The sequence below is a fragment of the Scomber japonicus genome, chromosome 19, assembly GCF_027409825.1.
Source record: "Scomber japonicus isolate fScoJap1 chromosome 19, fScoJap1.pri, whole genome shotgun sequence".
In the NCBI taxonomy this organism is placed as follows: Eukaryota; Metazoa; Chordata; class Actinopteri; order Scombriformes; family Scombridae; genus Scomber; species Scomber japonicus.
The window spans coordinates 26,049,685-26,074,426 of record NC_070596.1 but is presented as its reverse complement, the minus strand read 5'-3'; the positions used below and the strand labels follow the sequence as shown (position 1 = coordinate 26,074,426).

The window sequence follows — 24,742 nt, the reverse complement described above, 5'->3', positions numbered from 1 at the left end:
AGTTTTTTGACCTGCAGAAAATTAAGACTTAGACTTGTTCAACCCCGACAGTCTGCGGACTTCAGAATTAATATCATAAAACTGCCCAGACAACAGCCCTCCAAACACATCCAGCCTGTGAGATATTACATCATCTGAAGGAATGTATACAGAATTAACGACGTGTTCAAACATCTGTGTTAGCTTTCATTACTCGGGCCCATAAAACCCTGGCTATTCTAAAACAATTGTGTTTACACGGTCTCCTTAAGTCGGCCTCTCCTGAGGCTGCAGAAGATGTGTTTGCCCTCCTAACAGACACAAACGTCATGTGAAGCGCCGTAACTCTAAACACACACACACGCACTGCAAACAGCCTTCAAGCACTAATAATGAGGCGACTAATAAATGAGATACAACGAGTCGGCGCCCACCGAGTACAGATGTGAAAATAAATAACCTAAGGCTGCAGTGTGAATGTATGAAAACAAATGGCCACTTACACAGTAGATTTATGATATTATCAGTTTTTTTGGCTGGAAGACACCAACACACTCTCTCACATGCAAATAATTGTCAAATAGTCTGAAACTAATTAACCTGATTCATTTAATCCCTCTTTTTCCAGACATGATTGGAGAGTCTGGGGATGCTTCCAGCTACAGCAAAGAGTTTACGGACATTTGGCCACCAAACACAAGTTCGTATTCCACCTGTATACGTGTATATTACCCCTCGAGGATCGGCGAAGAAGCCAAAACAATCAAACACAGGTGGTCATTTTCAAGGCTCTTATTTTTGGCACGAGGCAACCCCTGAAAATAGTTAACATATGAAGTTATAAATCACTGCCATTTTATGTTATTATTTTCTTCCAAACACATTTTACAACTAGGGCTCACTGAAACCGAATTAATATGAGTCGGTTTCACTTTTATGGAAGGTTTTTATTTTAAAAGCATTAACTATTCGAGATTTTTATATTAACAGTGGATCGGATGACTATGTGTAATGTGCAAGGTGTCGCTCGTAGTGACGAACCCACAGAGAATTATCAGCCGACTCTGTTGTTCACCTCTGCTCTACGGAGCGCTTTAGTGGCTTTAAGCTTATTGTTTTGGTTTTATGACCCCAACTTTACTGTTTCAGTGAAAAAAAATAACTACTCTACCTGCTTAGCACTGAACAGCAGAGTTAGCAACTAGCAGGTGAGCATTTAGCAACTAAAGAGCCAGGAGTTGGAGACCAAAACAGAGCTAAAAGAAGAGTTAATATTGCATTTAAATTCATAAAGTGGATATAAATATGGCTCCAAATGAATGATAATGTTGCTCTGCTGTCTATCAAGTCCATCATATCAATTTAAAAGGTAATAATATGTCACTTTTGTGTTTACAGCTTGGTTTCTGCCACCAACAATTGTCCAGAAACCTTAAATGTAGGTTTAAAATGAATGTAAACACTCTAAAAAAAGGGATTTTCCTCTGCAAGAGTACTGAACAAATGAAGCTAAAGAGGAGGAAAACTTGATAATCGATTAATCATCTATGGCATTTATCAAGCAAAAGCCAAACTCCCAACCAACATCAAGGTTTTTATATCATTGTAAAATATATACATTCAAGTTTTGGGCTGTTGGTCGCACAAAACAACCAACCTGAAAGCATCACCTTGTCATCTAGGAACTCGTGATTGCCATTTTCCTCTGATTTCTCACATTTTACATACTGAACGTTTACTCTGCCAATTGCCCAAATGAATAATGGAGCCTCAGTGTTACGTACTCTGGAGGACATGGCTCAGTGTTGCAGTCTCTCTGGTTCTCTGGAGGTTTTCCGTCTGGGTCGCAGTAGCTGTTCTGGACCACCGAGTTGTCATCCAGCCTCTTACAAACCACCTCCTGCTTCTGGGAACCTGTAAGGGAAAAGACCCATCAATAATGCATCGCAGTGCGCAGCTGATCCCGCACATGAATCCCCCCCTTCAGAAACATGGAGCCCGGGCCGCCGTGTCGAGCGCTGTGTTTAAGCGGAGATGGTATCACTTTCAGTCTGTAGTAAATCCAGACATGTAAATTCCTGATTCTTTGCAGGATATCTTGGCAAATCACTTTTACAGAGCAGAGCGCTCTTTACTTTGGCTTCTAATGGAGAGAGTGAGGGCTACCGTATCGGTGTCACACCTCCTACTGTGTGTGTGTGTGTGTGTGTGTGTGTGTGCGCGTGTATACCATACCAACTCAGAAAGGGTCTGTTTGGACCCTCGTGGGACATATCCCGCAGCAGACTTGTCTGGCAGATGTAATGAGATATGGATGTGTGTGTGTATATGCGTGAAGTATAGAAAATCTACCCATCTGTGCCGAGAGTGAAATACAGTTTGGAGGAATACTGCGAACCATGGGGTTAAAGAGTTTCAGTTGTAAGGTTGTCAAAAGGTGTTTTTCATGGGTTTTATTACTGTAGTGATATATTAAACAACACTTCATGATTAGCTGAGCTAGCTATATTGAATGGGTGAATGATTAAGTAACATTTTTCGGATTTAAAGCTCCGTGTGGTCAGAGACACACAGTAGACACAAATTAGATCATTTAGATCAACAATGCGACGGCATGTTTACGACACTGGAAGGCCATGTGTGCTTCCCCATCGAAAGGCAGAGCTGCAAACTCCTGCTCCGGACTTGGAACTCCTTCCTCAGAAAAACCCACATGCTTATTCAGTCATGCTTTTACAAAATATTACAAACCCGTCCAGGCCGCGCTTGACAACTGGGAAGAAACACTATTTATTGTTACATGAAACCCATTGCTTTTGGGCTAAAAGGTTTGGTTTAGTCATTCTTGAGGCCATGGTCAACATTTCACTGCGGTTTCAGATTTTGAATGTTTGACTTTGTCGGACAAGCGCTCTGGAAGAGTGGTCGTCTCTGTGTGCAGCGCTGGTAAACCAGAAGCTATGCAGAGCAGCTCATTCACAGAAATTACACCATATTCATTACTCCGGCTAAAATATGGAAAATATACATATTGAATTTATTAGAGGCCGAATCTCCAGCTATAAAGTAATGATTTTGGAAACCCATCGCAAATTATGATACTGGGTTTCCGCACACTGCTCTTCAGCATTTGTGGAATTATTGGTTGGGGAAGATTTACTGAATGACACAGACACACACACACACACACACAAGATACAAGACATTAAATATTTGAGAAGGTTAGAAATATTCAAGAAGAATTTAAAACACCCACAGCGTGTTATGGTATTCAATACCAAAACGCTTGGAGTGCTCTTTTTCGAGAGGCAACTGGCCACCGTAACACAGCAGAAGGTCGCCAGAAGAGAAGGTGGTATTCTTCTCTTGTAGAAAAATAAACTATAATAATAAGAAATAATAAACTTAAATAATAAGAATTTGAAATGCAGATTTACATACTGTATGTCATGTGACAGGCAGCTAACTCATGCAATGCTTAAAATAACTGATAAAATGTTCGAATTGATTTAAAACTATGTAATCAGAGCAAAAATGCTGATACAGGAGTTTTTATATTTGGCCCTCGGCACCTGACAGGAGTAAAGAGAGTGAAAGATCTTCTGTAAAGTGAGCTGGCGATTATAGAGGTTTAGTTTTCAGCATATTTCCCAAGTGGGGGGGGGGGGGGGGAACACACCTGCATAAACATTTTAACTTTTGTGTCAGAAGTTAAACTGAAGTCAAAGAACACCCTGAAGCTCTTCCACACCGGTTTCATGTTGGAAAAGCTGCAGCCGCATTTTTGTGACTATAAAAAGTTCAGATTGATAGCGGTGCTAAAATGAGCGTAGATTAAAGGTTTCACCAGGAGACGTACCTCCAGCGCAGGTAGCTGAGCATTCAGACCAGGGCAGGTGGTGCCAGGAAAAGCCCACCTCGTTGTCCCCGCTTCCTGTGCGCTGGATCGGCACGTTGAACTTGTAGCGTATTCCCAGGTTCTGTTCCTGAAGGAGAACCTGCAGAGAGGATAGAAAAAGGGGAAATATTACATTTAGCCAGAGGTTGAAGGTAATTATTGTAACATTTCTGAGTTTAGTATTAAAAAAAATTAAGGAATATTAAAAAAAATGTCTTTATATGGAGATGCATCTTGCTCTTAAACTGGCATTATGCTTAAAATATGCTTACAAAGTTGTTATAACTAAAAAATAGCAGCTTATTTACACATAAATCATACACGGAGAAAAGATTTGCCTTTATGTGGAGTCATGTTAATGTTCATTTAATGAATGTAAGTGCATTATTCACTCTGCTTTTAGCTCCAGTTTTGGTCTCCACCAGCTCTTGAGGCTTTTTAGCTACAAAATATTGCAAAATGTTCACCAGCTAGAAGCTAACTTTGTTTGCAGGAGAGGACAGAATAAGGGACATATTACAGTTAGCCAGCAGTTAAAGGTAATTTGTATGCAATTTCTGAGTTTAGTATAAAAACACACTTACGAATATGAAAAAGACACTTTATATAGTTATTCATTCATGCTTTTAAAAGGCATTATGCATAAAATATGCTTATAAAGTTGTTATGATAAAGCTTTTTTTTACACATAAATCACACATGTAGCAAAAGTAGCATTCACATGGCGTCATGTTAATGTTCATTCAACAAGTGATCACATATTCACTCTGCTTTTAGCTTCATTTTTGGTCTCCACCAGCTCCTGAGGAAAATATCTTTTATCTTTTTTAAGCTGCAAAATACTCCACTATTTTCACCAGATAAATGTTAAATTTGTCTGCAGTTTGGTGGAGAGCAGATAGAGTATGATAGGTTTTCAAAGTTGAGTACCATAAAACCAAACAAAAATGCTAAAAGATGCTAAAATGCTCCATAGCGCTGTGGAGTCAGGTGATCATTTTTTGCATATCACCCACACTGAATTCATTTGATCCTTTGTTTATAGAAAAATATTGATGATTGCAGCTTTCAATGCAGTTTGAAAAGTGCAGATCAGTGAGGCCCTGGTGGGTTTATATTAGTCTGCTGGATGCAGAGACCGAGGGAGTCGGCCACAGCTTTGAAAGCCACAAAGAAATGGCTAGTGGTCGAGTGGCCAGTTGCTTGTCTATTCCAGTGGTGCTGTGTGGTCTGGTATTTTAAGCATTCATGTCGAGGCAGAAACCGCAGAGTATTACTACAAGAAAATGCTCAGTTGCCTCACATCAGCACACAACCAGAGCACAGCCACACACAAACATGCACAAAGAAACTTGTCATAAAACCCATTTAAAAAATCTAAGTGCATTCACACTAATGCACAAAACATGTAAGAGCAGACTCCCAGTGACATTGTGTTTGCACTCTGCCAAGAAAGATTTTTTTTTTATTGTCCGCATATAAATAGCTCAAACCACTGGCTGAGGGTCACCTAAGGTTTGCTGCCAGATGTCGAGTTTAAGAGGACAGGAACAGCAAGTTATTTCAAGTGTCCGGAAGTGTCCTGTTCATTTTTGTGCATCTATAACATTGAGCTGATGCACACGAAACTCCCCTGGTTGACTCATCAGCACAAAAGACTGCAAAACTGCTTTAGAAAATATCTGTTTCTTTGATTTAAAAAAGGAAAAAAAAAAGTCAAAAGTACAAGACAAAAGTACAAGAAGTACAATTCCCAAGAAGCATTTCTGTAAGATGCATCTCTGTTACTATATGTGTCTTGCAAATGGTGAATTGAGGACACAGATTACACTTTTAGAAACATTTAACTGTTTAAATCAATCACTTTTCAAATTCAGGGGGAAAGTTTCTGATCAATTCTACAACTATTATGAACTGGTGTATTCGCTATTACGATCACTAACCCTAACCCTTAGTTATAAGTCAATCATAACTACAGTTTTTGGGTTGCCAGCTTGTTAAAAATTTGTTTTTGGTCCTTTATTGAGACATTTGCTTTGTCTTTTTTGCTTTTAATTCATCAGGATGATCCTCCAATGGCCTCATCAACCTTTGATCTTCTGCAAAGCTGCAAATATCTGAACCAAAATCCAGTTTATTAACAATTTATTAACATTTACAACTGTGGACATGATGGATTATTGTAAAAACACTTCATTAAAAACTTACTAGCATTCATAACTACAAACTTTATGCCATAATCAAGTATTTATTAATACATTTTAAACATTTATAACTGCATTAATGCCAAATAGAAAGGCTTAATACCATCAAATGGGCTTTCCACAACCTGGCAGCCCAAACATTGCTCTGATTAATAATCTGATCTATGAAGTACTAATAAATTATTTATCCACTTCTGTACCAAACTGACATATTAAAGATGAAATGCACTGATAGAAAATTAGTCGACAGCTATTTTGATAATCGTGGTTTAAGTAATGGTTTAAATGGTTTAAAGATAATGGTTTAAGTTATATTAAAGACAAATATGGCAAAAAAGTACTGGTTCCAGCTTCATAAAGTTCATATTTTCTGGTTTTCTTAGTGTAATGTGATAGTGAACCAAACATCTTTGGGTTTTGGATTCTTGGTCTGATTAAACAAGACATTTAAAGATGGCAGTATTGTGCTCTGGGAAGTTACTATCTCAATAAATGGAGAAACTGGTAGATTAATCAGTAATGAAAATAATCTCTTTTGGATAAATGAGACCAAAAGAAGTCTTGTGTTACCATGACAACCAGGTTTTCAGTGGTAGCTCCTAGGGCCTCTAAGGACTCCGGTTCGTCCGAGGGTCTCTTGTAGTGGAAGGCCGTGCCTGCGATGTCAAACTTCCTGGGCCAGTCGATGGTCCACGCTCCGTTGATGTAATAATCGTCCCCTTCGGATTTCAAAGCTGAACGCCCACAGAAGGAAACAAGAAACACTTTGAGAAAAGCTGAAATCTAAAGCAGACAAGGAACGGTAGCCGAGGCAACAGGTGGAGACAATCATTTGCCGTGATGTCACTGCCGTTGTTCATCTTCATCATCGCTGACAACTCTCTATCCCTCGACAGACGCACACACGTGCCTGTGCACACACTCTGCGGGGTGAGGACATTCACGTGCAGCGACACGTACATACGTCTAATTTAGGAAGAGAAAGAAAACACACTTCAGGTGAAAGCCTGGACGAATCTCATGAATACCATTCTGTCTGGTTGTCAAAACAAACGTTGGTCTCCAAGCACAACAGATCTGAAAATATCCACTTTCTCTGCGCTGAAATGAGGCCAAATTGAGGAGAAACGATCCAACGATTCTGTCTCTCTGGCCCGCGCCTGCAGATTCCCCTCTGCAGCATTTACACAGATTAGATGAACAATAGTTTACTCCTCTTTAACATAAGACAATCCTCCTGCTCCATAAATTCATTCTCGGGACATCTGGCACTGATTGTGAGCATTGTGATCTTGTTATTTTGCACAGTGTGTTTATACATCTTCACAAGTATTCCAGTCTCACTTAGTTTTTGCTTTAATAAAACATTCAAAAAATGCAAACTTTGCTGACCTAAATAGCAAGGCCTCAGACAATGCAACAAAAGAAAAATATTGTCTTTATCAACGGGGTCACACATGAAATTCATAACAAAGTTACAAATTGCTTGGAAGGGAGATCAGGTCCACACAATAGCCGAAATTGCACTCTTTAAACTTTGATATATAGACATCATATCCCCCATAATCCTGGTGGACCAGGCAGCTGTCACCACGGCCCTATAAATCTGACGCAGCTCTGTGGTTCAAAGTGTAACTTAAGCCCTCCATCAACACCATCCGCTATAAATTCAACACGCTGTCACATGTCTTTCTCTTGTTAATGAAAAGATACAGAACGGGCTTAATTGAATCCCGTTGTTTGATTGTTTTGGTTCTGATGCTGCCAGTGCAACTTGCAAATAGTTTTTGTTTAGTCTGGAACGGAGCGGATGAGTCTGGTGCCAAGACGGCCAACACACGTGCAAAAATTCAACTTTTTTTTTTTTTTTTTTTTTAACAGACGCTGTTTTATAGCTTCACATTAAGCAACAGGAGATAAAACAAAAGGCATATTCTAATTTGCTCTCGACAAAGACACAAAGAAATCCCTGGAAATGTGGTTGACACAGAACAGAACAGATAATGTGAAACAGTTTCATGTAAATGTAAATTGCCAATTCATCACACTGTGGTGAATTTTGATGGACTGATACGAAAACAAGACTCTACAAGAAACTAGAGCCGTGCCAGCAGCCCTGTGAGGCACAGAAGTTCCTTTGAGCTAAATGCAGATGTCAGCAAACTCACATGCTCACAATGACAATGTTAAACATGCTGATGTTTAGCAGCTTTAGTTTTTACAATGTTCACCTTCTCAGTTAAGCATTTTAGCATGCTGACATTACCGCTATAAACAAACTGCAGCTGAGGCTGATGGGAATGTCATTAGTTTTGCATCTATCTGGTCATAAACCAAAGTAAAATTCTTACTTGATGATAGCAATAGATGAAAATTTAAGGGATTATCACAGTTATATTACACTTTATCCTGTCGGGGAACCACATTTTATGGCAGCATTTAAAGAGATTTCACTTAAAACCACAAATGTCAACCTCATGGTGTTTCTAGATGAAAGGTCAGAGAATCACCAAACTCATTAGGGTTCATCCTCTGAGAACCATGAGAGTCAGACTAGAGTAGAAAATGATGGACCAACACATTTGGTAGATGTTGAGATATTTCTCTGGATAAGTCTCACATTTTCCTGCTTTTGGTGCTAGATGAAAAGTCATTAAGATTTATCCTCTGGAGATAATGAACGCCTGTAAAAAGTCATCATGGCAATCTAATCCAATAGTTGTTGAGCTATTATAGTAAAAAAAACAAGGTATCACTTTATTTTATAGGTCCCTTAATGTTATTCTAATTTCCTGGAAAGTGAGTCATTTTCAGGTATTTAACAGTTAATCTTTAGGACATTTTACAGGAAGAGGTTTGGTGCAATTTTATCATTATAAGAAAAATTAAAGTAAGTGTTAAGTTGATTTATCTGGTAAGTCATATTTGGGCTCATATGTAGTTACTTTAATTCATTATTTTCTTATCAACTCTTCAACAGACGGAAAATTCAGTTATAGCTTTTATTGTGTAGTTTTGTGTGTCCAATGATAAATTAGCATATTAGGTTGTTTCTTAAAGATACTATCAGCAATTACTGTAACACTTTATTTTACGGATCATTACTTTCTCACTAATTTTCAGGAACATTTTTTAATAATTTTCTATAAGTAGCTGCTGTGAAACTGTTCATTCATCAAACATTTCTTTAAAAAGGTGATGCCATTTGGTAATATATAATATATGGGATTTTGGGAACTTAGCTCATCAATTATTTTTTAAGAAGCAACCTAATATACTAATATATTGTTTTATACATAACTACGTGATGAAAGTATTTTATCTGTTATATCAGATTTTTGATAAGACTACTATGTACTTACCAACTAAACAAGCTGTTTTTTCTTCTAATTTGTACCAAATTGCACCAACCTTTCTATAAAATGTACCAAAATGAACTGTTAAATGCTTGTAAATTACACAGAAAATTTCCAGGAAATGACTTAAAAATTACAGGACCTGTTAAAATAAACTAAACCAAAAAATGACTCATGCTGCCACCAGATGAAAAGACAAATAATCACTCAAATTAGTAGGTTTCATCCTCTAGGGGAGCTTCTTATTAGTGCAACTAATAAAAATAGTCTAATTATAAGTGTGACTTGATCTTCTCGAGGCCACGGCTTACCGATGTAATTCTTCGACATGGCAATTTCTTTGATCTCGATGTGAACCGAGCCTTTTGGGATCTGAACCACCTCCATGTAGCCTGGAAAGAGAAGGACATGCATCATTACGCCGGTGTTTCTCCCACTCAATGAGAGACATCACAGAAAAGACAGAAAGCTACAGACGCTATCGTGTTACGTAGGTAGGAACACATATAGAATAAATTCCAAATCACCCAAAAAGGACAAAGCAATCCTACAGGAGGACAAAACAATCCCCTCCTTTTTCTTAACAGTCACACACACACACACACACACACACGCACACGCACACACACATGCACACACAGTATTTTTAGATGGTTTACTAGCCATACCATAGAAGGAGAAATATGTTTTCTGTCTCCCTCCAGCTCTCTATAGACGACCTCGGGCTACAGCCAACACCAAGCCCCTATCTCTACTGCTGATTTCCTCACTCGATGATGTAATTAACGGGATAAATATTAGGTTTTTGTTCTATATTCTTACGTGATACTAAATAGCTAAATATGCTCAGTCAGTGGGTGACAAAGCGGGGGAAAGAAAGAAAAGGCACCAGATTATCTTCCTGGCTTCGGAGATGAGTTACACAAACTTTCATCTCCGGTGATTTTAAAAAATTTGTCACATGTGGTCATCAAACCAAAACACACTATCTCCGCTCATCCGTTTCATACTGAATGAATAAAGAAGAAAAGCCTGAAAGCTGCTTAATGTGGATGAAGATGTAATGGAAAGGTTGCGGCGCCTGGAGTCCTGTTTTACCTCCTCTGGGTAGAGACTCGTTGAAGAGTCCCTCCGTGGCCTCGCAGGTGCTGCCGTCTCCTCCGCACACACGGCATCGATCTTCTTTAGCGTCAGACCCCAGGATGTTGTCACAGCCCACGTGCTTTAAAAGGTTTAACAAACAAAGCAGCCAGAGAGTTAATGAGTAAGAGTGAGGATTTAACATGTGAGTTATTTAGCACCGAAATAAGAGATTATCACAAATCTCTTGAGGTCAGAGGTCAGAACAAAGGCTTTAAAAGGTCTTTAAAAGGGCACATTTATAGCTCTATGCTCATCTTCTGGAGCTCTACTTGAATATCTTTGCGTGATTTAAAGTTAAAAACAACTTATTGATCTTATACTGGCCCTTTATCTCTTTGAAGGTGCTATTTAAAAAATCCTTTCTTTGCTTTTCCTACCACTTTGAGGCCTTGACAACATAAAACATGGATTGTTTTTCTCATTGACCCTAAATTTTATGTTTTACAGACTTCACTCAGACCTCATTTGTTCAAAACTTCTTTAAAAACATGTTAAATTTGTGTTTTTCTTCGTTTATACACTAGCTCAACCTGTATCTATAGCAACCACAGAACAACGTGTATCTATAGCAACCACAGAACAACGTGTATCTATAGCAACCATAGAATAACCTGTATCTATAGCAACCATAGAACAACCTGTATCTATTGCAATCATAGAACAACTTGTATCTATAGCAACCATAGAACAACCTGTATCTATAGCAACCATAGAATAACCTGTATCTATAGCAACCATAGAACAACCTATATCTATAGCAATCATAGAACAACCTGTATCTATAGCAACCATAATGCAATCTGCAGGTCTTTTTTTGTGCGTTTTGTGGTAAAGATTGCCCAAAAAGTTAAATTGGATAAATAGATTTTGTTTTTGACCGATATCATGACACAAAGTGAGTTCAGCCTCTGTCTGAAACAAGCCGTTTTTGCTCCTGTCTCTTTAAGGCCCCCCCTCCTTCTCCTAATGAGCCCACTCTGCTCTGATTGGTCAGCTTCAGGAAGTTTCCTCAGACTCAAGAGGCTACGAAAACCAACTAAAGTTTCTCTTTTTTTCCCTCGTACTTTACTTGTTGCAAACATGCAAGTGAACAACGCTAGCAACAAATACTACGATGCGGACGATTGTTGGTGGATATGCGTGAACAATCTGACGTCATCATGAGCAGGAAGTAGAGGTAACTTAACAAATAAAATATTCAGAGTAGACTGAAACCCTTGATTTTGACTTGAAGGCAGCATTTTTACAAACTTTTACCTCATAAAAACAAAGACATCCAACATCATAACAGTATAAAAATAACAGGAAACACCCAAAAAGCATGATATGTCCCCTTTAAAAGAAAAGAAACAGGACTGACTACCACTGCTGGGGGGGATTTTTTTTTGTTTTTTGGGGGGGAGGGGGGGGGGGGGGGGGGGGGGGAATTTGTCTTGTTTGTTTATAGAGGAAGTCACCAGAATACAATGCCCTCCTCTTTTATTTATACAGCAGTCATACAATCCCATACAATCACAGGCTTTTACTGTATGTGGATATTTAAACCAGCAGGACCGGAGAGTAACTTTAAAGTACATTTACTCAAGTGCTTAACTTACTAATTAGCATTTAAAGCACTATGAGGGTGGCATTATACTTAAATAGTTATGTTTAAAGGTAATCTCCAGTTCATTAGAGTACTTTATAATTTCCATTTTGTGAGACTTTATACTTTCACTCCACTATTTCATAAGCAAAAGGAAATATTTGATATATTTAAAGCACATTTTATTTATATAGTATATATCGATTAATGACAAGCCTATGTTTTGCTTTACACATGTATAAAAAGTTGATTAAAAACAGTATAAATATAAATATACTGCATTTTTCCATACTTCTCAGTGTGAATGAACTCAAAATATGAAGTGTAAGTGTAGAAGTACACTATTTGAGACGCAGCATATGTTTTGTTTTACACAAGCGTAACAGCAATAAAGTTAAATTGAATTGCAGTATTGGCAAATGTTAGCAAACTTGAATCTCTCCTTTCTTTACTCGCTCATTTCTTCCTACATTATAGACAGTCAGAAGTTACTCTGCAGTAAAAAAACGCCTTGCATTGTGGGATTATTATCAGAAAGTTAAATGCATGGGACTGTCACCCTTTTATTTGATTGTGTAAATTATCATTATTATTTATTATTTAAGACTTTAAGTTCACACTGCAATGTAAATGTGTCAGAGTTAGACAAGAGGTTAGTTTTTTATCTGTAGTCAACAACTTAGCCAAGCACGATAAAAAAAAAGAGAGATGAAACATTACATTATAATATACCTGATGCTGTAGGTTTAGCTACAGTAAATGTGAAGCACTATATAGTAAATATGGATAGGAAAGTAACTTTAAAGTAAATTTACTCAAGTACTTAACTGACTAATTAACATTTTTTATAGTATTGTGAGTATAGATTTACAAAATAATCTTATACAGTTGTTTTTAAAGGTAATCTCCAACAGCAGATGGAGTTTGATGAAGATTAACTCCACTTTGTTGTATTTCATGAGGAGATATTTGATGCATTTAAAGTGTATATTATGCATATAGTATAAATAGTTTGTTTTACACAAGTATAAAAACAATACATGGTTAAAATTTAATAGTATTAACATGAATCCCTCCCTTGTTTCTCTCATTCATTACTCCCTTCACTCAAGAGTTAATCTGTACTTTACTTAACTGACTAATTAACATTTTTTACAGTATTGTGAAGGTAGAATTACAAAATGATCTTATATAGTTGTTTTTAAAGGTAATGTCCAACAGCAGATGAAGTTTGATTTAAAGATTTATTCATCAGACTACTTTATAATTCCCATTTTGTGACACTTTGTACTTTGAGTATTTGATAAGGAGATCTTTGATGCATTTAAAGTGTATATTATAGTATACAAAAGTATTTAAAAAATTGTTAAAATTGAATAGTATTAACTTGAATCCCTCCCTTGTTTCTCTCATTCATTACTCCCTTCATTATAGACACTCAAGAGTTAATCTGTACTTTACTCAAGTACTTAACTGACTAATTAACATTTTTTATTGTATTGTGACGGTGGACTTACAAAATGATCTTATACAGTTGTTTTTAAAGGTAATGTCCAACAGCAGATGGAGTTTGCTGAAGATGTGTTCATCAAACTACTTTATAATTCCCATTTCGTGAGACTTTGTACTTTGAGTATTTCATAAGGAGATCTTCGATGCATTTAAAATGTATATTATAGGAAACAAAGTTAGTTTTACACAAGTATAAAAACAATAAATGGTTAAAATTGAATAGTATTAACATGAATCCCTCCCTTGTTTCTCTCATTCATTACTCCCTTCACTCAAGAGTTAATCTGTACTTTACTTAACTGACTAATTAACATTTTTTATTGTATTGTGAAGGTGGACTTACAAAATGATCTTATATAGTTGTTTTTAAAGGTAATGTCCAACAGCAGATGGAGTTTGCTGAAGATGTGTTCATCAAACTACTTTATAATTCCCATTTTGTGAGACTTTGTACTTTGAGTATTTCATAAGGAGATATTTGATGCATTTAAAGTGTATATTATAGGAAATAAAGTTAGTTTTACACAAGTATAAAAACAATAAATGGTTAAAATTGAATAGTATTAACTTGAATCCCTCCCTTGTTTCTCTCATTCATTACTCCCTTCACTCAAGAGTTAATCTGTACTTTACTCTTTGTGCATTTATAAATCATAACCTCTCTCATTATTGGGGTAGCTATCATAAAATAATGCACATGCAATAGACTGTCACCTGTTTCTTCTTCTATTGTGGGAATTATTAGGCCCGTATATCTGAAAAGTGTTGGCCAGAAAAAGTGATGCACTACACAGTAAATACAAAGTGACTTCTAACACATTTCCAAACTGTCTCATAACAGCTTTATCAACTGTGCTTTAATACAGTGTGACAATAAAACCTGGAGGATTATTACTGTCGTCACCAACACTTCCACACTCCTCCTCCTCCTCCTCCTCCTCTGCATCTCCCTGCTTTCTTTCTCCTCTTTATCACTCTCACTCCGCTCTCTCTGTTTTTTGTTATCTCTCCCTCCCCCTACCCCCCCACCCTCTCCTCCTCGAGCTCTCCCTCTCTAGCTCTCCCTCTCTCTCTCTGTCTCTTTCTCCCCCTCTCTGTCTCTCTCACTCTCTCTGTTTTTTGTTATCTCTCCCTCTCTCTCTCTCTCTCTGCCCTCTCCCTCTCTCTCTCTCCCTCTCTCTCTCTCTCTCTCTCCCTCTCCCTCTCCTTCTCTCTCCCTCTCTCTGTCTCTCTCTCTCCCCCTCTCTCTCTCTCTCTCCCTTTCTCGCTCTCTCTCTCTTTGCCTCTCTCTCTCCCTCTCTCTCGCTCTCTCTCCCTCTCCCTCACTCTTTCTCTCTCTCCTCTGTCTCTCTCTCTCGCTCTCTCTGTCTCTCTCCGTCTCCCTCTCTCTCTCTCTCTCTCTCTCTCTCCCTCTCTCTCTCTCCCCCTCTCTCTGTCTCTCTCTCTCTCTCTCCCTCTCTCTCTCTCTCCCTCTCCCTCTCCCTCTCCCTCCCTCTCCCTCTCCCTCTCCCTCACTCTCTCTCTCTCTCTCTCTCTCTCTCTCTCTCTCTCTGCAGCACATGTGCACAGCATAGCAGTTTTGAGTGTTTCTGAGAGCTTTCCAAGCAGACAGTGTTCCAGAGATTTATCACAGTGTGGCAGTGAACCCAGAGAGCCAGCCTCCCAAATAAAAAGACATGCTGGATTCAGACTGGAAATAAACCTGTAATGCTCCTTTGGTAGAGAGAATATTCCACCTCTTAGAAATCTCTTCCCATTAAAACACACATCATGTTGCTTTTAAAAAAATGTATATATATTAGAATCAGAGTAATGTTGTGTGGGCATGGACTGCTGCTGTTTCATGCCAAACAGGAATCAAATCGTATGGTCAGGTGGAAGTCAAAGCAAATACTTAGAGCGAGGAACCAAGAAGTTATTTCAGCTGCATTTCAGATACACACACACACACACACACACACACACACACACACACACACACACACACACACACACACACACACACACACACACACACACACATCACATACACACACACTGTACAAAAATGATTTATGCTCATGAAAACAAAGACAGCACCAAATGCCAACCCCCCCCCCCCCTTTTCAATAAAATGTTATTTTGCCTTGTTATTAAATCAGCCTTTTCAAATATATACAGTATAAAATCATTATTGAGTCAAAACAATGATTTTTTTTCTTTCTTTTTTTGTGTGTGTGTGTGTGTGTGTGTGTGTGTGTGTGTGTGTGTGTGTGTGTGTGTGTGTGTGTGTGTGTGTGTGTGTGTTTTATTTATCTCAAAACAATCACAGTAGAGTCTGCAGAGGCCCGATAAGAGTAAAAAAAAAAAAAAAGGCAATGCCAGTCATTCGATCACAATCAGCAACTCAAAAGGGCTCTGATTGTTCTTCGCTGGAGAATGGTGCGGGGGGGTTGGGGGGGGGGGGTGTGCTTTTGGCAGTCGTGTTTACGCAATCAGTATCTCGCAAACTGTGCTGACAGAGATAAAAATGAAAAAAAATGAAAAACTGGGCACAGAAGCTGAGGAAAGTCTCTCTGCACGGTCAGCAAGTGTAACTTTGGGGACTGTCACACACGGAGTTACACACGGAGCCAACTGAGGTTATAATGTCATGTTGTGATGTGTCACTGTTTTATTTAAAGGGACATGCTTGACTTTTATTGATCCCATTTAACATGTCCTTCCTTCCTTTCTTCCTTCTTTTCTTCCTTCCTTCCTTCCTTCCTCCCTCCTTTCCTCCCTTCCTTCCTCCTCCCTTCCTTCCTTCCTTCCTTCCTTCCTTCCTTCCTCCTTTCCTCCCTTCCTTCCTCCTCCCTTCCCCCCTTCCTTCCGTCCATCCTTCCTTCCTCCCTCCTTTCCTTCCTTCCTCCCTCCTTTCCTCCCTTCCTTCCTCCTCCCTTCCTTCCTTCCTTCCTCCTTTCCTCCCTTCCTTCCTCCTCCCTTCCATCCTTCCTTCTTCTTCCCTTCCTTCCTCCTCCCTTCCATCCATCCTTCCTTCCTTCCTTCCTTCCTTCCTTCCTTCCTTCCCTCCTTCCTTCGTTCCTCCCTCCTTTCCTCCCTTCCTTCCTCCTCCCTTAACTCCTTCCTTCTTCTTCCCTTCCTTCCTCCTCCCTTCCATCCTTCCTTCCCCCTCCCTTCCCTCCTTCCTTCCTTCCCCCCTCCCTTCCCTTTTCTTCCTTCCTCCCTCCCTCCCTCTCTTCCTTCCTTCCTTCCCCCCTCCCTTCCCTTTTCTTCCTTCCTCCCTCCCTCCCTTCCCTCCTTCCTTCCTTCCACCCTCCCTTCCTTCCTTCCTCCCTCCTTTCCTTTCCTTCCTTCTTCCTTCCTGATTTCTCCCTCCCTCCTCCCTCCTTTCCTTCCTTCTTCCTCCCTTCCTACCTTGACTCAGGGACCACAGGAGGGTTAAAGGAGTCCTTATGTGCTTATATTGATTGCATTAGTCATAATACTGTATTCAATTTGGCACAGTGCCAACTATTACATCAATGTGTCATTTCAAACTCTGCATATTTGCCTTAATTGAACAGGATTAATCACATATTTATGCCTTTTATTCATTATTTAAGTGTTATTTATCTATTTAGACAATTTGAATATATATATATATATATATATATATATATATATATATATATATATATATATATATATATATATTCAATTCCTGTAAACTGGGGAATCCAATATGTGTTTTATGGCTGATCAGTATCAGTATGAAAAGCTATAAGATAAGAAAAGGTATTATTTTATTAGTCCCACAGTGGGACACAAATCTCCTGAGGTCAGAGGTCAGAACAAAGGCTTTAAAAGGTCTTTAAATATCTTTGCGTGATTTAAAGTTAAAACCAACTTATTGATCTTATACTGGCCCTTTATCCCTTTGAAAGCGCTATTTAAAAAAATCCTTTCTTTGCTTTTCCTACCACTTTGAGGCCATGACAAAGTGGATAGTAAAGATAGAAAGAGCATCAGTAGAAAGAATAAAGAACAATAAATACTAAGTAAATACACTAATAATAAAAATATATATATATAAAGAATAAGAAAGACAAACTAAAAGGGAAAAAACGGGCTGCCACTCTTGCACCTTATTTAATATTTAACATTTTTCTTAAAAGTTCATTATTGATCTTCCAAGCAGTAGTTTGATAAATGACAAAACATCTAATTCACTCTTTTTTCCCAGAGCTTTCATCCACATCTCACTGCCTTCCTCTGCACGTGAGATTTGCTCAGTCGTCACATGACCTGGCCCTGAACTTTGGTCACATGACTGCAGGTGTTAACTCCATTATAAGTCTATCCGCTGAGGATGACAGTGAGATGCAGCTGAAAGTTCTGGACAAAAAGCAAGTTAGTGGACCTTGAGTTAAAGATTTAAATTCAAGATAAATATTCGTCACTGATTTTCATTCAGTTATAAAGTCATACTTTATAAACTGAACCCTCCTGTTGTCCTCAGGTCAATGAAGGGAGGAAAGGAGGGAGGAAGGAAGGAAAGGAGTAAGGAGGGAGGGAGGAAGGGAAGAAGGGAGGGAGGAAGGAAGGAAAGGAGGAAGGAGGAAGGAAGGAAGGAAGGAAGGAAGGGAAGGGAGGGGTGAAGGAAGGATGGAAGGGAGGAGGAAGGAAGGGAGGAAAGGAGGGGGGAAGGAAGGAAGGAAGGAAGGAAGCAAGGACTTCCTTCTTTCCTTTCTTTCCTCCCTTCCTTCTTTCCTTTCCTTCCTCCCTTCCTTCTGTCCTTCTTTCCTTCCCGTGTTCCTTCCGTCCATCCTTCCTTCCTTTTCTTCCTCCCTTCCTTCCTTCCTTCCTCCCTTCCTTCCTTCTTTCCTTCCTTCTTTCTCCGTTCCTCCTTTCCTTCCTTCTTTCCTTTCTTTCCTCCCTTCCTTCTGTCCTTCTTCCCTTCCCTCCTTCCTTCCTTTCCTTCCTCCCTTCCTTCTGTCCTTTTTTCCTTCCCGTCTTCCTTCCTTTTCTTCCTCCCTTCCTTCTGTCCTTCTTTCCTTCCCTGCTCCCTACCTTATGTCCTTCTCTCCTTCTCTCATTCCTCCCTCCTTCCTTCCTTCCTTCTTTCCTCCCTTCCTTCTGTCCTTCTTTCCTTCCTTCCTTTCCTTCCTCCCTTCTTTCTGTCCTTCTGTCCTTCCCTCATTCCTCCATCCTTCCTCCCTTCCTTTCGTTCCTTCTTTCTCCCTTCCTCCTTTCTCCGTTCCTCCTTTCCTTCCTTCTTCCTCCCTTCCTTCCTTCCTCCTTCCTCCCTCCTTCCCTCCTTTCCTCCTTTCCTTCCTTCTTCCTCCCTTCCTTCCTTGACTGGAGGACAACAGGAGGGTTAAATAACCTACAGTATAGCTCACATATAACCAGGCGTTACTTCCTTACCTTACACTCTCCATTGATGCAGATGTCCAGAGAGTCGGCCTGACATCGAGTACCATCTATGACGGCAGGAGAGCGCTCCGTGTAGAAGTTGTAACCCTCCGCCAAGCAGTTCAGCGCACAAGGTTTAACACCACCTGCGTTAAAACAGAAGACACAAGTTCAGCCTTAAGAGAACAACTCAGAAAGATAAAGTATAACCAACACATAGAGAACAGAGAGTCGTGTTAATAATAATAATCAGACTGAGATTCTACAATGAAGATAATAATGGGACCCAGTACTGAATTACCTTAAAAATTAACCTATTTATTTTACTATTATAATTATTATTATTTATTTATTTTTTCTGCTTTTACTTTTTTTTTCTTCTCTTCTCTTTTTCCTCTACTTATTTTTTCTCTTCATTTTATTTTATTTTTTTCTCATTTTTCTCTACATAAAAAATCAATAAACATATTTCTAAAAAAATAAAATAATAATAATAAATAAATATAATAATATAAATAATAATAATAATAATAATAATAATAATAATAATAATAATAATAATAAATAATAATAATAATAATAATAATAATAATAAATAACAATAATAATACTAAATAATAATAATAATAATAAATAATAATAATAATAATCATGTACTTAAAAATGTGAGCCCAATGTATATGTCTACTGATCTATTTATTTTAATATCATTATTATTATTTGTCTATAGTAGATTTTATGACCATGAAATATCGTTGTAATGCTTGCATGATGTTTTTTTTCTTCCTTTTTTCTTCTCTTCTCTTTTTCCTCTACTTATTTTTTCTCTTCATTTTATTTATTTATTTTTTCATTTTTTTCTACATTGAAAAAATCTAAAAAAAAATAAAAATAATAGTAATCATGTGGAGGAAAGTCAGCGGCGCTGATCTGATGACGTCACCCCAAAAAAACGCTGACATCAGCAGAGACGTCGCCGCCTGCCAACAACAATCACACACACACACACAACGCAGGTTATCTGTCTGTTTTTACATGACGGCTCCCAGCCTGCAGAACCCTGTAAATCGGGAGGTGATGGATTTGACAAAACAGACCCTCGTGATTAAAAAAAAAAGATCAAACTTTAAACTCTTCCATCTTCCAAAATAAAAGCTGTGTTTACATGCTTCCAACTTTTATCTTTGAAGCTATTTGTGTTTTCAGTTAAGTGGATATTTTCCATGATCTGCGGACATCAAGGAGAGAGCTCGGGGGGTTGTGGGGAGGGGGTTTGGGGAGGGGGGGGGGGGGTTGAGGGAGGGGGGTTGACATAAGGCCTGCACTCCTAAACTCCTGCCAATAGCTGTGATAGTACAATAGCACTCCCAGCTCGGTCAGATAGTGGTGATCCAGAATAGACCGAAAGAATGACCCCCCCCTCCCCTGCCCCCCGGTCCGTTCCTCGTTCATTCTGGGAGAGACTCTCTTGACATGAGATGTGTCAGGATGTCTGTCAAAAAAAAATTAAAATATCGAAACACAGCGCAGAGTCAAAGGAATCCGAAGAATTCTCCGCCCCGATGGAGGAGTCCTTCCCGCTGTTGGTGTTAACTGAGTACACAAAACAGAACAAGCCGGCCTGCAGTCATCTGTGACGCAGGAACGATCACAGGAAGGGTTTTTTTTTTACAGCTCGGTGAACGAATAAAGTAGAGATGGATGTTGGATGAAATAATTCTGGAGCTGCTTCTCGTAATATCCAATTTAATTTATCCTATTTATGAATTTAAAAGTGTTTATTATTAAAACTGGGCAGACGCTGGAAAAGATTAACCCTCCTGTCGTCCTCTCGGGTCAAATTGACCCCGTCTCTTTTGACTGTTCCTTCTTTCCTTCCTTCCTTCCTCCTTTCCTTCCTTCCTTCCTTCCTCTTTCTTTAATTTTTCCTTCGTTCTTCCCTTCCTTCCCTCTTTCTTTGCTAAGGGAGGAAGAAGGGAGGAAGAAAGAAGGAAAGGAAGAAGGGAGGGAGGGAGGGAGGAAGGAAGGGAAGAAGAAGGAAGGGAGGGAGGAAGAAGGAAGGAAAGGAGGAAGGAAGGGAGGGAGGAAGAAGGAATTATTATTTTTTATTATTTTTATTCATTTATTTATTTTTTATTATTTTTATTCATTTATTTATTTATTTATTATTTTTTTATTATTCTTATTTTTTTTTTATTATCTAATTTATTCTTGGTTATTAGTATGTTTTTTTGTTTTTTGTTTTTTGGTGTTTAGATGTTTGTGAAGAAAAAGTCTATACCTTGTTTCTGTGTATTAATCTTAAAATCAATTTTTTTTTAAAAGTGGGGGGAAAAAAGAAAAATGACAGCTTACAGCTCATGATGCTATAATGACATCTCATTTACACTGTTAATGGCTAATTTACACATTAATATAGATCTTTATTAGTCGAGACATTCCTCAGGTGTTAATAATGATGCCTGATTTAGAAAAACACTAATTGCATAACCAGCTACAGTAGCAGTTACTAAAAAACTTGCACGTACAGACTTTACTAAGAGCTGCAACAACATAGTCCTGAACTCACCACCTGTGTAAGGCTTCCAGTTGTAGTACTTCCCACGGAAAGGCATGCTGTCAAAATCTGCACACTGCTTCTCTCGGAAGTCACGAGATCCTGCGGGACAGGCCTGCAACAAAAGAAGACAAAATGTTTTATAATTTAACATATTTAAAAAGGACTGAAGCAGTGTTTCCTTCCTTCCTTCCATCTACCCTTCTTTCCTTCCTTCCTTCTGTCCTTTCCTACCTTCTGTCCTTACTTCCTTCCCCTTTTCCTCCCTCCCTTCCTCTGTCCTTCTCTCCTTACTTCCTTCCCCTTTTGCTCCCTCCCTGCCTCCCTCCTTCCTTCCTTCTCTCCTTACTTCCTTCTTCTTTTCCTCCCTCCCTCCTTCCTTACACCTTTCCTCCCTCCCTCCCTCCTTCCTTACACCTTTCTTTCCTTCTCTCCTTACTGCCTTCCTCTTTTCCTCCTTCCCTCCCCCCTTCCTTCCACCTTTCCTTCCTTCCTCCCTTCCTTCTCTCCTTACTACCTTCCTCTTTTCCTCCCTCCCTCCTTACTCCTTTACTTCCTCATTCCTTCCCTCCTTCCTTTCCTTCCTTCCTTCCTTGACTTGAGGACAACAGGAGGGTTAAAGACATCTATGAGTTACAAAGACTTTTCTACTAAGGCATTGTTCGTAGACATAATTTATAGATTTCAAGAAGGACTAAATGGAAAAATATATTTATTGAAATATGAAACACAGCTGTTGTTTTGTCTGTCTTTTCTCTTTTATATTTCAGTCACTGTTTTCCTTTTGTTGTATGCTTTACTAATCATGGATAATCACACACACACATTATGAAGAGCCCAAGAGTCCACTGCTGTTATCTTTCCTTGTTAATGACGTAAGTATTTAAATAAAGAAACTGCATTGATGTTGTAGAGGAAAGCGACGCAGACTCTTTGAATCAACAGTCAGATGTCCATATGAGCAGTGAAAGTGTTTTTTCTTTTCCTGTTTGTCTGAGTATCAAAAGATCTCCTTCAAATGTGCTTTCCCTGTAAGTAATGGGGAGCAAAATCCACAGCGTGTCCACACAGTCATTTAAAAGTTGATTTGAAGCTCATATGAAATTTCAGCAATCTGAGTTAGTCATATCAAGTGGATATCTGACACATTACAGTCTTTTTTAATGGAAGTATAGTAACCAAAAGACGGACTTTGGCACTAAAAAGACTTTAAAGTTGAAATATATCTACTTGATTTGACTAATGTGGACGGCTGAAGCTTCATATTAGCTTCATATCAACTTTTAACCCTCCTGTTGTCCTCAAGTCAAGGAAGTAAGAAGAGAAGAAAGGAGGAAGAAGGAAGGAAGGAATGAGGAAGTAAAGGAGTAAGGAGGGAGGAAGGAAAGGAGGAAGGAAGGAAGGAAGGAAGGAAGGAAGGAAGGAGGAAGGGAGGGAGGAAAAGGGGAAGGAAGTAAGGAGAGAAGTAAGGAAGGAAGGAAGGAAGGAGGAAGGGAGGGAGGAAAAGGGGAAGGAAGTAAGGAGAGAAGGAAGGAAGGAAAAGAAGGACAGAAGGAAGGAAAGAAAGACAGAAGGAAGGAAGGAAAAGAAGGATCGATGAAAGGAAGGAAGGAAGTATGGAAGGAGGTGGGAGCAAAGAAAGAGGGAAGGAGGGGAAGAGCGAAGGAAAAATTAAAGAAAGAGGGAGGAAGGAAGGAAGGAAGGAAGGAATAGTCAAAACAGATGGGGTCAATTTGACCCGGGAGGACGACACGTAGGTTAAATACATTTCTTTTGCACAGAAGGAGGACTGTGGGTTTTGGTCCTCCATTACTTCCATTATAAGTCATTATGAAGGATCTTCTAATGGTCAGTATGAACAGGAGGAATCATTACAGCAAGAAAAAAAGCTTTAATGTTCATTTGTGGTCCTGACACACTTGAAGAAATTGCGAACCCATCCTTTACACCTCCAAACACATTGGTGCTGTCCAGTCTTTTAATAAGTTGAGCTCACCGATGCCGGGCAGCATGTTGTTACTATTTAAGTCAGTGAATTATCTGCTAAGACTATTTCTTTTTTCTGTCAAGTTTTTATTTGCACAGACAACATCGTTATTAAAAAACTGGACAAACCCCGTATGAGATGTCACATTTTATTTTCAGACACTAAAACAGACTTATTTCTTGGAATCCCTAATTGAGAACAGTGTGTTTTGCATTTGGAAGCGCTCGCTGTTTTCATGTGTGGATTTATGATGGATAATGAAGCACTTCTTTGGCTGGGTAATTAGAAACATAAACACAGCCAGAGGAGGTAGAAAAGCCCAGCGTGGCGGAGGCTGGTGGTGCTAGACCTGGTTCTGATTCTGGATAGACTTATCTAACGATGGCACTTCTAACTTCTAACTCTGCGTTTTAGACGTTAGCTCCAGTAAGAGGAGAAAAAAGGTGGAAAGAAATACTTTATTGGTGTGAAAAGGTCCTTAGAAACTCCCAAAACACTCTCCCCACGGACAAATAAAAGCTCTTGAGTCAAAGCTGTATTTCACATGCTGAAAGTGTTCCATGTCGGAGCTGGCCATGGGGAGGCCGAGCCACTTTCATGACCACTCAAGTGTTTTTTCCAATATGGCAGCTTTAAACCTGCACATCAAACATGCAGATTGAGTCCGAAGAGACAGAATAATATTATTACAAGTGTGTGTTGAAATGACAGCGCGGGGCCAAATTAGATTTACATGTGCTAACACGTGTTTCTGAAAGTGAAAAACGGGGCTGAAAAGCAAAGGATTATTTTCCTTATTGATCGATCAGATGATTTTTTTTTAAACTAATGGATTAATCATTCAGTCTATAAAAGTCTAAAAAAAGAGAGAAACTTACTAAACAAGTCAGTTTTCCAGAGGTAGAAGTGATCTTAAAATGCTTTTTTTTTTCTCCCCAGACAACAATCCAAGCTGTAACAAGTGAATATTTGGTGTTTTGTTCGTCAATGAATAAAACCATTTATCACAACTACACACGATATTAAAGTTTCAACACCAGCATGAAACTCCAAACTGTGCTAAAGGGAAATGTTCATGACATCACTTGAGTAATCTCAGTTTTGAGAGAGTGGAGAAAAACCAAAAACTAAGGGACTGAAGCAGA

The 24,742-nt window shown here is 38.8% G+C and overlaps 1 protein-coding gene across 1 annotated transcript in view; it reads right to left on the bottom strand.

Moving 5' to 3' along the window:
• The window catches only part of adamts6 (ADAM metallopeptidase with thrombospondin type 1 motif, 6), an 82,777-nt gene that overhangs the window by 8,459 nt on the left and 49,576 nt on the right, over positions 1-24,742 (bottom strand). The window contains exons 14-20 of the mRNA XM_053340034.1: positions 21,623-21,725; positions 19,066-19,199; positions 10,536-10,659; positions 9,749-9,829; positions 6,652-6,815; positions 3,839-3,977; positions 1,764-1,893 (exon numbers count right to left, since the gene is read on the bottom strand). Coding sequence (XP_053196009.1) covers positions 1,764-1,893; positions 3,839-3,977; positions 6,652-6,815; positions 9,749-9,829; positions 10,536-10,659; positions 19,066-19,199; positions 21,623-21,725 — 875 coding nt within the window. The remainder of the gene's footprint in view (positions 1-1,763; positions 1,894-3,838; positions 3,978-6,651; positions 6,816-9,748; positions 9,830-10,535; positions 10,660-19,065; positions 19,200-21,622; positions 21,726-24,742) is intronic.